This window comes from Helianthus annuus, chromosome 15 (assembly GCF_002127325.2).
Source record: "Helianthus annuus cultivar XRQ/B chromosome 15, HanXRQr2.0-SUNRISE, whole genome shotgun sequence".
In the NCBI taxonomy this organism is placed as follows: domain Eukaryota; kingdom Viridiplantae; phylum Streptophyta; class Magnoliopsida; order Asterales; family Asteraceae; genus Helianthus; species Helianthus annuus.
In genome coordinates this window covers 28,978,299-28,994,239 of record NC_035447.2, presented here as the reverse complement: position 1 = coordinate 28,994,239, position 15,941 = coordinate 28,978,299, and the positions used below count along the sequence as shown (strand labels likewise).

General features: G+C 39.3%; 1 protein-coding gene across 1 annotated transcript; it reads right to left on the bottom strand.

Moving 5' to 3' along the window:
* Positions 1-12,892: 12,892 nt before the first annotated feature.
* LOC110909529 (putative F-box/kelch-repeat protein At1g15680) lies at positions 12,893-15,109 on the bottom strand. The gene is made up of 2 exons (XM_022154435.1): positions 13,611-15,109; positions 12,893-13,080 (listed from the first exon to the last, which is right to left on the bottom strand). The coding sequence occupies exons 1-2, from the start codon at positions 15,074-15,076 to the stop codon at positions 13,071-13,073; spliced, it is 1,476 nt and encodes a 491-aa protein (XP_022010127.1). The 5' UTR covers positions 15,077-15,109; the 3' UTR covers positions 12,893-13,070.
* Between the last annotated feature and the right edge of the window lie 832 nt (positions 15,110-15,941).

Below are 15,941 nucleotides of genomic sequence, written 5' to 3'. Positions count from 1 at the left end.
TTGATCAAGTCGGATTTTTGACCTTTTGTCTCCTTGGCATCATCCGACAAATTATCAGCTTCAGAATCAGTTCTTTCGTTTAAATCTGATTCTTCATTTAAACCTGATTCTTCATCCGAGCTGCCACTATATCCTGAACTGTCATCATTTCCCGAAGGTTCATCATCATTGACATTTTTGACAATTTCAGCATAGAACGCAGTTCTTGTTTGATCACCGTTTCCTAACTGTATGTCCGGACCACAATCGACACTTGGATCAAATTGAGGCTGTGTTGTGGAAACTTGGGCTTGTACTTGGGTTTGATTGAACTGTGGACACGGAGAAGAGCTTGTATTGGATTCAAACGCCGTTTGAAGCTTCGGTTGCTGAACAGAACTAGAACTAGCTGAAGGACCAAAACCAGGCAAATACACTTCTGTGCTTTGAGTAGGTGTAATCCTTTTGGCTTTTCGAATTTCCACTTCGTTCTTTTGCTCCAACTTCTGAATGAATTCATAGATATTAACATTGACAGCATCTAAAACGCCCGTATGCTTTAAAAACTCTATGAATGGGCTCCACTTTGGAGGTAGAGCATCAGCAAACCGTGCTACCATTTTCTGTTGAGAGATAAGAACACCACCAGAATACATCTCACACATCAAATGATAATAACGAGTAGTTATATCATTTAGGGTTTCATTCTCTAAGAAGTGAAATGATTCAAACTTCTTTTTCAACAAATCATGATGTGTCTTTCTGGTAGCTGCATATCCTTCTCCTCTCGCTACCACAAGATTCTGTATGTTTTGATTTTGATTCGACAGCAATGCCCATTGACTAGCACTTATTGATGGCTGTGGAAACATACTCTTTGCCCAAGCTGCAGCGGAGGTTAGCTCTTGACTATATTGTGAGTCAATACTCCAGTCCCAAGGACTTGTACAGCTCATTTTGATCAATTACTAATAGATAACCCAAGACAACCACAAACTGTTAAGTTCAAACAGACAAGAATTGTTCGAAAGATCAAGATTTGTTTGAAGGATCAACAGTGTTCGAAAGATCAATACTTGTTCGAATGATCAACAGTGTTCGAACGATCACTGTTGAGTTTCGAACAATAACTTCGAAAGATTGACTTCGAAAGACTGACCACACGAAGGATCCTTATCTTTCGAAAGATGATTTCGAAAGATTCTCCTTATATTTCGAACACAGATCTCGAAAGATTCACCAACACGAAGGATCCTTATCTTTCGATGAGTAATAGTAGCTCGAAAGATGTATCCTACGACAAGATTCCTTGGCTCGAAAGATAGAACACAGGCTTCGAAGGATATTCGAAGGATGGGTATCTGTCGAGCCTCCTTGATCGAAAGATTATCTTTCGAAGTCGAAGGATGCCTTTCGAAGAGCTCTGACACAACTGAAAAGGTGACAGGTTGGTGAAAAAGGTGACAGGTTGGTGTACCAACTTTCGGCAGAAGGGATGTTCTGCACACGATTTTCTACCAACTTTTTGACTTTCAAACAAGATTTCCCAAAAAGGCAAATCTTATCCAACAAGTCCAGTCACCGGAGATAACCGGAATCTTGGCCGGAAAAATCAAAGTCACTTAAAAACAAGTTTTCAAGTTACCCAACCCTACCTAGAACACTCCCGAAGGTTTAGAACTCGTTTTCCAGTTTTAAGATGCAAGAAAAAAACCACCAAAACGGGTGCTAAACCTAGTGTCCAAACACACCAAGAACTTGAACAAACCCGGTTTTAAACAAGGTAAAGAGCCACGGCTCTGATACCACTTGTAGGTCCCTTTCAAGGAGGATGACGAACCTAAACCTTGTTATACAAACCCACTAGCGAGTGCGGAATCCAAGCTAGTAAGCAAACCGGGATGAAGCAAGTAGAGAAACAAACACACAAGAGTTCACCGATTAACACCACTGTATTAATACGTATGAAGGTTCCGGTTACAAGCACAATGTTTACAAATCTAACTTGCAAACTCTCACTATGTGTGTGTGTGTTTCGGACAGAATGCTCTCAAGAACTCTATCTTTCTGTCTGTGTGCATCTGTCTTCTCACATACACTGCATGGGTATATATATACCCAGCCCAGGTTGTCATGTCCGAAGGATCCGATAGATGGTCGAAGGATCATCTATCGATTACAAAGTCTTCGAAGGATCTGCATGAACCTCGAAGGATGATCTATCGAGCCATCCATCGAAGATTCATCTTTCGAGTTCATCGAAGGATCAATACTTATCCTTCGATGATCATCCTTCGAGCCAGAACAAGAACAATCATATATCTAACTGTTTACCAAGTCAAACCAGGAGGACGGTTGACTTGGTCAACTTACAGAACTGACACGGACATCGTTTACATATAGACCGAATACAGACAAAGTACAGACACAAGTGCACCAACAATTTCCCCCATAGCACTCATCTCGAATTTATCCTGCATAATGCGCTCGAAATTCCTACACAAGACATCATTAGTAGAACCAAAAATAATATCATCAACATATACCTGTACCAGAAGAAGATCTCCATCTTGTTCTTTGATGAAGAGAGTACAATCGATAAGACCTCTTCGAAAACCGTTCTCTAGCAGATAGGTAGATAAGGTTGCATACCAAGCTCGCGGTGCTTGATGAAGACCATAGAGAGCTTTGTTGAGCAACCAAACCCGATCGGGATGGATAGGATCTTCAAAACCTGGGGGCTGTTCGACGTACACCTCTTCTTCAACCACACCATGTAAGAATGCACTTTTGACGTCCATCTGGTAAACCTTGAATCCTTTGAATGAGGCATAAGCCAGAAAGATCCGAATTGCTTCCAGACGTGCAACAGGTGCATAGACTTCGTTGTAGTCGATCCCTTCTATCTGTCGAAAACCTTGAACGACTAAACGTGCTTTGTTCCGAATAACCACTCCACGGTCGTCTTTCTTGCATTTGAAAACCCATCGAGTGCCAATTTTCTTGTAATTCTCAGGTCTTTCAACAAGCTTCCAAACACCAAGCTTTTGAAATTGCTGCAATTCTTCCTGCATGGCTTCAACCCAAGCATTGTCTTTCAACGCTTCTTTCCACGATTTTGGTTCTTCTTGTGACACGTAACACGCGAAGGACCAGTCATTTTGTTGACCAGATTCTCTTATAGCTGAATACAAACCAGCATTCCGGTTGTTTCTCAGCTGATTACGCGTCTGCACACCGTGATGGACATCTCCTATAATATTCTGCTGAGGGTGGGTATCATGAATCCTCATTTCAGGATTTTCTGACACACGTGCATTGATACCCAAATTGTTAAGATTAAGATCAACAACCAACTCCACACCAGGAATGTGTGTAGAAGTGGATGCATTCCCTTCAGCAGTGTCTACATTCTGCATATGAGGTGTATCAACAGAGGCACCTTGAATAGGGGCAGCTGGAGCCGAAGATCCTTCAGCTGCATCATGATATTCATCATCTTCAGAAGAATCATTATAATCAGCAGCATCTTCATAAACCTCATTTTGAACCATATTGTTGACAGACGAAGAAGCTTGAGGGTCAACAACAATAGGTCTAACCAAAGGCGAGACAGCAGCGTTGTCACTTTCCAACAACATCCTAGCCGCTGCTGACTCTTCGTCAAAGGTTGGCAGATTGAAGGAGTCAAATAGTCCATCATAATCGAACATCCACGGATCACCCGGAGCCCTAACAGGACTCGTGTACCTTTGAACCCTCACTTCACTCCATAGTTCAATCTTTTTGGTAGCCAGATTCCAAACACGAAAATTCGGAGTAGCATATCCAAGGAACAAACCCTCGATAGCTTTCGCTCCAAACTTTCCATCCGGCTCAATCATAGTACATGGAGCACCAAACGGTTCTAGGTAAGAAAGATCCGGTTTCCTTTTCTGAAGGAGTTCGAAGCAAGTTTTGCCATGTCTCTTTACTGTAAGAACTCTGTTTAATGTGTAGCATGCAGCCGATACAGCCTCCCCCCAGAATTGAATAGGGAGTTCCGACTCTACTAACATTGTTCTTGCAGTTTCGATAATCGTCCGATTCTTCCTCTCCGCGACACCATTTTGTTGTGGAGTATAACGAGAACTGTACTCATGAAGAATGCCTTTAGAAGTACAAAACTCATCCATAACTTGATTCTTGAATTCGGTTCCATTGTCGCTTCGGATCCTCTTCACTTTCAACGAATAGAGATTCTCCAACATTGTAAGTAGATCCTTGAGGATGCCAGGAGTTTCACTCTTGTGTGCCATGAAGGATACCCAAGAAAATCTAGAATAATCATCAGTAACAACTAGACAGTAAGCATCTCCGAATGTTGTCTTGTGCTTCATAGGTCCAAAAAGATCCATATGAAGACGTTCGAGAGGTACGCTGACAGTGTTGATTTTCTTCAAAGGGTGAGACTTCTTTGTTTGCTTCCCTTTTTGGCACGAGACACAGATATCTTGTAAATGAAAACTTCTCACAGGCACACCATTCACAAGATTATTTTTCACCAAATGGTTCATTTTTCTCAAGTGAATGTGTCCCATTCTTCTGTGCCAAGATATAGACTCCTTTTCCGTGGCTTTCGAGACAAAGCAAGTGACTTGTGCAGATGTTGTAATCGCTTGGCTCATGTCGAGAATATAAAGATCATTAACTCTCGGAGCCGATAAGAGAATCCATTCTTGTGGAATTTTGAATCCAGGTTTCAACACATAGCAGCCGGCATCATCAAAATGCACGGAGAATTTTTTATCGCAGATTTGCGACACACTGAGAAGATTATGATCAATTTGCTTAACATAATTGATCTTATCGAAGCACACAAAACCATTTGAGATACTTCCTTCTCCAGTGATGAATCCGCCTTTCTCTCCCGCAAATGCGACATACCCTCCTCTAATGTTTCTCATGTCATATAGGAGCCGTAAGTCGCCAGTCATGTGCCTGGATGCTCCACTATCAACAATCCAGTGACTATTAATAGTTCCTCCTAGAACACCCTGCACATGTCATTTAAAAACATCAGTTGAGGATGGGGACCCAAGCCTTAGTGGTCTTGGGTCGTCCCTGAGCATCACGAAACGTGATATCAATCTCTTGATGGTTTTCAAGAACAACTGCTCCCCCTGAATTGTCACCCGCCTTAGGTAACCAAGTTTGTTTTTGCCTACCAGTTTTTGAAGATTCTGGTTTTACAGGTTGTGACACACTTGGTTCCCTTTGAACTGTTTTAACTTCAGATTTCAAAGCTTTTTCAACAGTTTTCATGTTCTTACGTCGTTGTTTAGTTTCTTGTTCTTTTACAGTTCGTTTATCGTGTTTAGGTGAAACTGACCGACGTTGAGGATGAACTGTTTCAGGTGGAGCTTTCTCAACAAATTTATTCTTTGGAGCATTTAGGCAGTTTTTGATGATGTGCCCAATTACTCCACATTTAAAACATGTTCTCCTTTCAACAAACTTAGGAGAACTTGATTGAACACAAGATGTCGAACTCGTGGAACCTGAGGTACTAGCCTTTTCATCACACCCATTTGTGAGTTGAGTGTAATTGTTATCAATGTTACGTTTTAAGATCGTGACCTGTTGTACAAAATCTGTGTTTGATTTATTCTCAAAAGTCTCAATCTTATCAGTACCTGTGGATGCCACGAATTTGACACTTTTTGCTTTCTTTTGAAATCGAGCTCCTTTTGTTTCAGATTTCATCTGAGAGACTTTATGCTTTTGAGCTCGTTTGACTGGTTGTTTACCATTAGAAGCACTAGGTTGTTGAGTGGTTGAAGATTTTTTATTACCAAACTGTTTTCTAATCTCAGCCTTAGGAATTGGATCACATTGTGTTACAACAATTCCCGGAAGTGTTTTTCCCAAAAATTTGTTTGTGTTGTCTTCAAAGACTTTATCAATCAGAGATTGATTTACATTTTTAATTGGGAAATCGTGATCTGAGTAGATTTTATCATCTCCAACCAATGTATACAACACATTACTGCTTTTAACAGTAGACACACATGTCTTATCAACTTTGACAGAATCAATCACTTGTTTCTTAACAGATGGGACATCAGGAGTATCAGGATCACAAAGAATGTGATTCTCTCGTGGAATAACTACTCCTTTCATCTTGTTAAGTGATTTATCCTGATCACTTACATCCAATTCTGGTTCATCATCCGATGTCTCATAGTCCTCTATAATTGGAGGACTTTGCTTCATGGATGATGAAGTTTCTTGTTGCTTAGAGGATGTGATTGAAGAATTGTCTGGTTTGAACCCAAGGCCAGTAGCAAATTCCTCAACATCAAGAGGCACACTGGGTTCATACCGAGGCATTTCCTCCTCATCAGGCATCTTGGTATAATTATTCATCAAAGGGGGCGGACATTTCTTATACCCTATGCCTTTCTGATTTCCCTTCGGTTGTTGAACATCGATGATGTGATCAAGCACAAATTGGGAGTTAGAATAACTCTCCAATTTTTGTTTGATCGCATCATGCTCGCATTGGGCAATGGCTAATTGCTTCTTAGTTTCTTCCACAATGTTAATGTATTCATTTATACTTACTTGCTTGTGGTAAACTACTTTGTTCACTTCGGACACATTTTTCTTTAATGTTTCTATTACTGATTTAAAATCTTTTTCGTTCCGAGTTAAAGCCATATTTGCCTCTTTGCATTTGGAAAGTTCCATAACCAAATTTTGATTATGACTATGAAGCTTTTCTAGTTCAAGCTTTATTTCAGCACATGATTCACAAACACTAGGAGCAGGAGGTTCAGAATTTACCTGACTCGAAGAGGCTGACACATTTGTCATAAAAGCAGTTTGAAAAGAAAAAGATCCGTCTTCAGAAAAGAACTTTTCCATTTCTCTGGATGTAGTAGCAGCCTTCTTGATCAGAATTGATTTCTGACAAATAAGTTCATCAGCTTCATTTAATAAATCCTCAACACTAGAACCTGCTTCCTCCTTCACATCAGACTCTGGTTGATTATCCCCAGAAACAGAGCCTTCTTCATCAGAACTTCCAGAATAACCAGAACTGTCATCACTTTCAGAGACCTCTTCTTTATGAACATGCTCGATGATCTTTGCATAACAAGCTGTTCCATTTCCCTGATCACCTTCACCAAACTGCACAGACCAGTCACATCCCTCATCAGCTTGAACAGTCAAAGCCCGATTGGGATTAGAAGTTCCAGGCTGGCCCTGATTGTTATTAACTGCCACCATCCTCCTTTCACGGTTTTCTTGTTGGGCATTCACATTTGTATTACTCGTCTGGTTTCTGAAAGGGTTGTGATTGCCTTGTTTTGTTGGTCGAGTGCACTCACGTTTGAAGTGCCCTTTATTACCACAATTGAAGCATGTTACGGCATTAATGTCAAACCCATACTTCGTATCTTTCTTTCCTTCCAACGAAGTTCTTCCAGTTCGAGCCATGAAATCTTTTGCCCTTCTCACTGCACTAGCAAAAGCCCATTTGATATCCATCAACTCCATTTCTTCCTTGTCGATCTGTTGATAATCTTCATTGGTCATGTTGATGTTTCCAAGCTGACCTGCTACCAAACCACAGTAAGCACTGACCATTGTATTGATAATTTCCATATGCTCCTTAGCAACTTCAATGCTGATGTGTGAAAGGTTTGAATTATCGACTCAGATTGTGTTAGGGTTTTGAGATTGAGGATTGTTTGTATAATGAGCCTGCTGTTGTTGTTGTGGTGGTTGGACTTGTGGCTGTGTTGGGACGGGAATGTAAGACCTCGGATCAAAAGCCGGAGCAGCAGTTGATTGAGGAAACGGAAGAGAACTTGTGTTGGACACAAATGCAGTTTGCAGTTTAGGTTGCTGAGCTGCAGCGGATCTTGCCAAAACATCGAAGCCTGGAAGGTACATTTCTGTATTCTGAGGAGCGGGAGCTCGCTTTGCCTTCCTGATTTCTTCATCATTTTTATGTTCCAGCTTCTGAATGAACTCATAGATGTTAACCGTGTCTAGAGTTCCAGTATGCTTCAACAACTCAATAAAAGAACTCCACTTTGGAGGTAAGGCGTCAGCAAACCTATTCACCATGTCTTGTTGAGTAGAGACAACCCCAAAAGCACACATTTCACTAATCAGATGATAGAACCGTGTTGTCATATCATTTAGAGTTTCGTTTTCCAAAAACTGAAACGATTCAAACTCTTTCTTCAACAAATCATGACGAGACTTTCGAGTAGCTGCATTGCCTTCTCCTCTAGCAAATAAGGCATCCCATAATGTTTTCGTGGTCTTGCAGTAGGAGAACTGATGATAGATATCTTTGTTGAGTGCTTGTGTAAGTGTAGCAAAAGCCTTTTTCTCCAATTCATAAGCCTTCTTATCATTTTCGAGCATGTTAGCATAACCTTCTGAAGTGGACGCTGCAACCTCAAGATTAGCATTGAATGCATTGATGAAACATGTCCAAAGATCGGTGCTTTGTCCTTGAACATACGTGTGAAAGCGGTTTTTCCATGATGGAAAGTCGTTCATATGGTTCAATTTTGGTGGACGGTTGTTGCTGCCCGTTTCGCTTTCACTAATCAAAAGATTTTGAATGCTTTGACTTTGATTGGATACCAAAGCCCATTAACTTGGACTCATTGATGGCGGTGGAAACATGCTTTTTGCCCAAGCTGCAGCAGAGGTTAGCTCTTGACTAGATTGTGAGTCAATACTCCAGTCCCAAGGACTTGTACAACTCATTTTGATGAGATACTAATTGGAAACCTTCACAAACACAAACCTGTTAGATTCAAACAGACAAGAATTGAAAGATACAGACTTGTTCGAAAGATCAAGACTTGTTTGAAGGATCAAGACTTGTTCGAAGGATCAAGACTTGTTCGAAGGATCAACAGTGTTCGAAAGATCACTGTTGAGTTTCGAACAAAGACTTCGAAAGATTCACAATTTGACAGATCCTTATCTTTCGAGCAATTATTTCGAAAGATTCACAACTTGAAAGATCCTTATCTTTCGAATAACTATCCTTCGAATAGATTCCCTGGATCGAAGGATAAGTCTCTGACTTCGAAGGATGGGTCGAAAGATGATTATCTATCGAGCCTTCCTTGATCGAAAGATGATCGTTCGATATCGAAAGATATCCTTCGATCGCTTCTGACACAACTGACAAAAAGGTGACAGGTTGGTGAGAAAGGTGATTGGTTGGTGAACCAACTTTCGGCAGAAAGGATGTTCTGACCTCAACTTTTCACCAACTTTGATTTTCAAATAAAATATGCCCAAAATGGCAAATCTTATCCAGAAAGTCCGGTCACCGGAACACACCGGAATTTGGCCGGAAATCACCAAATTTCGTAAAAACAAGTTGTAAGTTACCCAACCCGCTCTTGAATACACCCGGTTAGTTTAGAACACGTTTTTATGTTTAAAAATGCAAGAAAACCACCAAAAACGGGTACTAAACCAAGTGTCCAAACACACCAAGACTTGAACAAACCCGGTTTTTAACAAGGTAAAGAGCCACGGCTCTGATACCACTTGTAGGTCCCTCGTGGAGGATGAGGTTAAACCTTAACCTTGTTATATTAACACACTAGCAAGTGCGGAATCCAAGCTAGAGTGCAACCGAGTTGAGACAAGTATAAACACAAAACACACAAGGTTCACCGATTAACACCACTTGTATTAATGCAAATGAAAGGTTCTGGTTACAAGCACAAGGTTTACAAATCAGTATTGCAAACTCTCTAATGTGTGTGTTCTTGACAGAAGTGTCTCTCAAGTGTTTCCAAATGTCTATCTCTCTGTCTCTCGAAGTCTTGTGAAATGAACACACTGCATGGGTATTTATACCCATACACAGCAGGTCTGTCCGAAGGATCCGATAGATGTCTCGAAGGATCATCTATCGATGTTAACCCTGTCGAAGGATCAGGAATACTGATCGAAAGATCATCTTTCGATCAGACTTCTATCGAAGGATTCACAGTGACCTCGAAGGATGATCTATCGAGGTCTATCCATCGAAGGTTCAACTTTCGAGCTCATCGAAGGATCTAAACTATCCTTCGATGAGACATCCTTCGAGCCAGACAATTCACATTCATAAGCTAACTGTTTGGCCAAGTCAAACCAGGAGGATGGTTGACTTGGTCAAACTTACATGACTAACAAGGACATCGTTTTACATCGTGACCAAATACAGACAAAGTACAGACACAAGTGCACCAACAACATTCATCTATTCAAAAGCTTCACTAACTTCGTAGTTCATCCTAACCACTCTTTATCACCTGCAACGTAATAGTCGGCCCACTGCCCTAAGAGCACTGAGTGTTTCCTAGAGTGACATTTACATGATTTTTGTATCTCACAAAACCTAACTCATTATCGGGTTGAATATGGATCTCTTCAATTATTCCAGTACCAGGGGCATGAAAATGGCGATGGAGCTCAAGTTGAGTGACTTCTAGAGCAAATTTGTCAATGTTGATGGTTATTCTCAGGGAGCATCACCAGTAACATCCTTAACTTCTTAGAAGATCCACTTGTTAACTCCACTGCACCTTCAGAATCTCCAAGTGGTTGTTTAATGTTATGGATGTATATTGTTCATTAAAAGGCCATGTTTTTGTTAGATCATGTTTAAGACCTTTTGGTTGGAACACCATTCTGCCATGCAAAAAAACAAGTAGAAAGTGACGCGTCATTTGGTGATAGATTTGGCAGAAAAGGTGATTAAAAGACTCAAAGATTGATAAGAAAAATGAACACTTACATGCCATGTGTGTGGTGTTAATCTTGGGTTCTCTGGAGTCCTTTTCACCTCTACTTACCATATTTTAGCCGTGTGATATAGCTGATTAGAGGCCATTGTTCAGGTTCAAAAAAGGGTAGAAAACAAAAGTATGGTGACACAATCAATTGCAAGAAGTACACCAAAATTGGATAATAAATAAAAGATTGAGGAGAACTTAACAATCACTGGTTTTGCACCGGAAAGGATAATCCAACGGCATAAACCTGCTTACCAGAGACTTCAGTCGTGCCTCTCCCTGGTTTCCTATCCCGCCACACCACCCGCTAGTACCCCAAAAATCACTATCTCATTTAAGTCTACCTTTTCCCATCGCAGCCACCACCAAAAATGGTTGAGTTTATGTAACAATAATCGCCACAACAAACCCTCTTCCGTCGAGTCTCCATGTACCTATCATAATTTAATTTAACTGCAACTTAAGTGTCGGCTATGGCTGTTGGAATCCGGATGCGAGAAGGAGATGGACAATGATTACTTTTTTTCAGTTGCGAGATGGAGATGCATGATGGTCAGAAGGTAGAATCGTAAGGGTAGGGAAAACTTGTATAAAAGGTTTTCTTTTGAATTCACTTTGTAGTTAAGTTTTGTAAAATAATTATTTATCCAAACTTGAAATTAAATGATACAACAAAACATAACAAGACTCATATTACTTGTTGAAGTAAGAGGTTACATTATATAATGCAAGCAATTGTACTTGTGTTAAATCATATCAAGTTATAAAGAAGGTAATACTTAATTACCTAGACTAATGTAATCACTAAAAATGATTTAAACCTTATTACTTTTTTTAACGGCTAGGGTTACATAATCCTTACTTCTAAATTACACCAAATTTACCCTATGCGAGGAATTGAAACTTGGTGTCTCCCCAAGAAAACGGCTGAGGTTACATAATCCCTACTTCTAAATTACACCAAATTTACACTATGCGAGGAATTCAAACCTGATGTCTCCCCAAGAAGCAAAGGTTACATAAAAATTCTTGAAGATCATGTCCAATGCAATTTAAAATAATTTTGTTGTAAGCCCGACGGATTGCTAAATGTATTTCCAATTTATCAAATATATGATCATTTAAAGGCAAATCTCATCATCATTAAAATTTGCAATACAAGATTCTGCTAAATACTATGCAATAACCAAAAAGGGAAATGAGATATCGTAAATGGTCTAGTTTTGTAAAGCCTTCATAAGATATCCGACTTTATTCAGATCGAAAACTAGACTGATATCCCATCTTTGAAAACCTATTCAAATTGTTATTCCAATCTCATAAATCGAAATCGAAAACTAGATTGATAATGCATCTTTGAAAACCAATACTTGGGATTGTGGTGCGACTTGTTGTGGGAAATGAAGAGTGGTCAGGATGACTATGAAGTTAGTGAAGTTTTTGAACGGACAAATGTGAACATCAATGGGAAGTGTGCTTTCAAGATTTTCAAGCTTGTGAAGAAAAAGAAAATAAAAAGAGAGGTAAGTGTTTATGCTATTGCTGATGTGGATTGTTGCTATTATAGCTAGATTTTCAGGCATTTAGGACACCAAGACAACCAATGTATGACACTGATACCTGATTCGAATCTTTGACCTCCAATTCTATTGCTTCAGAAGCTGTTAAACCAAAAGTGAAGAGTTAACAATGAGGTTAAGATCGTCTTTCTACCAATGAGGTTATATCATAAAATATTGCACAACGTTTTAGAATAACAAGGCAGGAACAAGATCAAGTTGTAGTTAAGTCCCAATCAAAGCTATGATTGTTGACCCGAAAACTCTGGGGAAAAAAAAGGTTTAAAAATTCTATTTTTGATGGGATCCACCCAAGGGCAAGTTTAGCAGATCTTGCAAACATGAAGTTGGTATTTAAGAAAGATGGGTGAACCCTTACTCGTATCACGCCAAGTGAGTGATGGTGTTGGAGTACTTGTCCTTCTAGTGAATAAAAGTGTTGCTATGCAGAAGAGTTTACCAATTCTTGGTATGTTCAGGACTATTGTTGTCACAACCCACTTTTCCAGATGCTTAATGTGACCTAGTGATACAGACTTAACAGAAAAAACTTAAATTATTTCGTCATATCTTAGGGTACAATACTTAAAAAGTAAAACATACGATATGTCTTATGACAGTACAATGCAAAGTTAAACGAAATTTTGTAGAAATATGTCTTCATGTCAACATAATTCTCTAAACCTTGATTTTTCCTTCCTGAATTATCTTTCCTTCACCACCACCTGAAATACAAGCGAAATGACAACAATTACGATTAAGTTTACGTAAGATATACAAGCTTAGTTTTAATGACAATATGACGGGTTCAATTTAACTTCTAAAGTCCGAAAGATTACGTGAAAAGTTGACAAAACAAATCCAACATATTAGGTGGAGATTAATTTAACTTAGCTTTATATCAAAATATGTTCAAAAACTAGACGGTGCAGATGTGCTTCTACAACCAAGTATGTTACCATTGGCTCCTTGTAAGTGTGTTTGGTAATGCATCTTTATTGTATCCGTGTGTTTGGTAATGACTCTTGAATGTTTTCTTGTGTTTGGTAAGGATTTTTTATTGCATTCTTGTGCTTGTTAATTAATGTTTGTGATGATGGTGCGATGAAAGGGACAACATTTTTCCGAATCCTAGATTGCAAGCAAACTTATAAATAAAGAAGATGAAAATGGAATACTGGCAAGCAAAGAGAATAGTATAAGATAAAACCTTTTATGAGGGTTCAAAATATCACCAAGAAAAGGAGAAACTCACCCATTGAAAACACGGAGGGGATCAACTTCTGGTATAACAACCTTAACAGGAGGAATAGGAACCGGTGTTGGCCACGTTGGAATGACAAATGGCACCACCACCCGCCATGACAGGTCATCAATAGCACCAGCAGGTTTACAGGCAACATCTAGCTGTCTGTTCTGAATATTATATGATACCAAACAAGCAAGCTCCACACACCTCAGATAAACAACATCCAGATCAAATGGATGGAAAGATAATGGAAGAAAAGTTGCTTTCATTAACCAGCTCTCCAGTTCAGGATCAGAAGATGAGAGATCACTACGGGTCACCTTGAATTCAGAACACCATTCACCTTTATCATAATCTTTCATATCCCACATACTAAAACAGTAAAACGAACTAGCATCAGGTGCCACCTGAAAAAGACGAAGCTTTCCTTGACACACGTCACACAAACGATAAAGCCCGTCATGCGTAACCTCACTTTGGACATCTCTGTCAGCAGGTAATTGAATAAGCCGACAAGACTTTGGATCCTTGTAAGGATCAAAAGCAACCATACCATGATCATTAACAAACCAATGAAGAACTCCTTTAAAGCATATAGGACCTGCACCACGCTTCGGGAATGCAATTTGAAAAGGACAAGGCACCCTATAACCAACCCATTCACCGGTTTCAGACGAAAAAATCTCTAAATGGAGATAGTCTGGGAATGAGGTGAGCATTTCTTGTCTCACAACTGAGAGATCCATTTCTAGCCTCACAACTGTATAGTCAGTAACAAGATTATCCTCATTAACTCTACTAACAAAACCTTCCGCGAAGAAATTTTGTGTTTTCGTGGATTTAGCTAAAGTAACCCACTGCCTGGTAACCGGATTACAAACATGGTAAACCAAAGGTCCCAACGAACAACATAGAATCAAGCCATTACTCACACCTAACACTTTAAACTTGATGGCTTTATGTTCCTCCCTAGACAAATAAAGTCCAGATGAATTGTAACTTTCGGAACGGAATCGGTTAAGAACATCTTCAGGTTCTGACTCACAAATGTACCTATACAAGATTCTGAAAGGCAGTGACGATGATGCTGTGTTGGAAGTTATCATACGCGAGATATAAAACCGCGAAAAAGAACGTTGAGAAATGAGGGTTTGCCAGTGTTTGCAAACACATTTCAACCTGAAAAGTGATTTAAGAGGCAATCTAGAAAGTATTTCATATAGCAGTGAATCGGAGTCAGGAGCGTTATGAATATCATATGTGAATGTATCATCAAGCCCAAGAAATGATGAATCGGAACTAGGGCTTCCTTCGTTCGAATATGGTGGTTCAATTACCTGAAATTCAAGGTGATTTTGAGTCGGAATTTGGTTTTGATCGTCATCGTTGTTGTGTTGATTGGTTGAATCGGTGATAACACAATTCTGAATCTGATCGGCATCGTTGTCGGTTGAATTAGCGTGGCCTTCCATTAGTGTTTGGTTGGAAGTTGGAACCAAGCTGAGTTGGTGGTGTAAGTTCATATGCAGCGAAAGAAGGTTCTGTAGTCATACTATTTATACTGCTTTTTCACGACATATTTATTACTTGTCTTTTTCTTTTTCTTTTATTTTAGCAAATAGCAGTAATACCAAAAAAAAACACCAATATATTTTCGTTATATTCTGTATAAAGTCCCTATACCAAATATTTCCATATTGAAGTCCTCTTAACTTGTAAAATTTGAACAATATTTGTGAACTTTTCGAAAAGAGCAAACTTTTATTGTGGTTCGGTTACGAGTTTCGTCCATAAGGTTTTTTCAACATCTTTCTAGGTGCTTGTAGTTTCCAAATCTTTCCATTTTCGATACCAGTACCCAGTATCAAATATTCATCCCTAATCTCATCTATATTTTATCTCTAAAGAAGAGGCATTTTTGTCGTCCTATACTTTCTTTAATTTTATCCATTTTTAACTAAATTATTCATCCTTTTTACTCTTTTGAGGAAAAAAAAAACAAATATTAAGAATAACAAAAGGGAAACTAACCGCATGGAATAAACATTAATCAAACCAAATTCACCAAAATAACACATCCGATACATCTAAATCTAGGGAACACACGAAAATCGATTGAGTTCATAAGGTGTCATTTGTCCCAAGCGTGTAAAATAGCCCCTAAATGATGATGGCCCACCCTGAGAAACAAATAGCCACTAGACATGTGTTGAAAGAGTCTACACAGACTCTATATTTGTTGATGCGTCTGAATATAACCTCCACAAATTTGTGTAGCCTCTATAAATTTAGTAAGATCAAGAGGTTGTGGGATGAACTGAAACGGCTAGGTTCGAG

Excerpts from the sequence above, each read along its gene's own strand:
- LOC110909529 (XM_022154435.1), bottom strand. The coding sequence starts at position 15,076 with ATGGAAGGCCACGCTAATTCAACCGACAACGATGCCGATCAGATTCAG.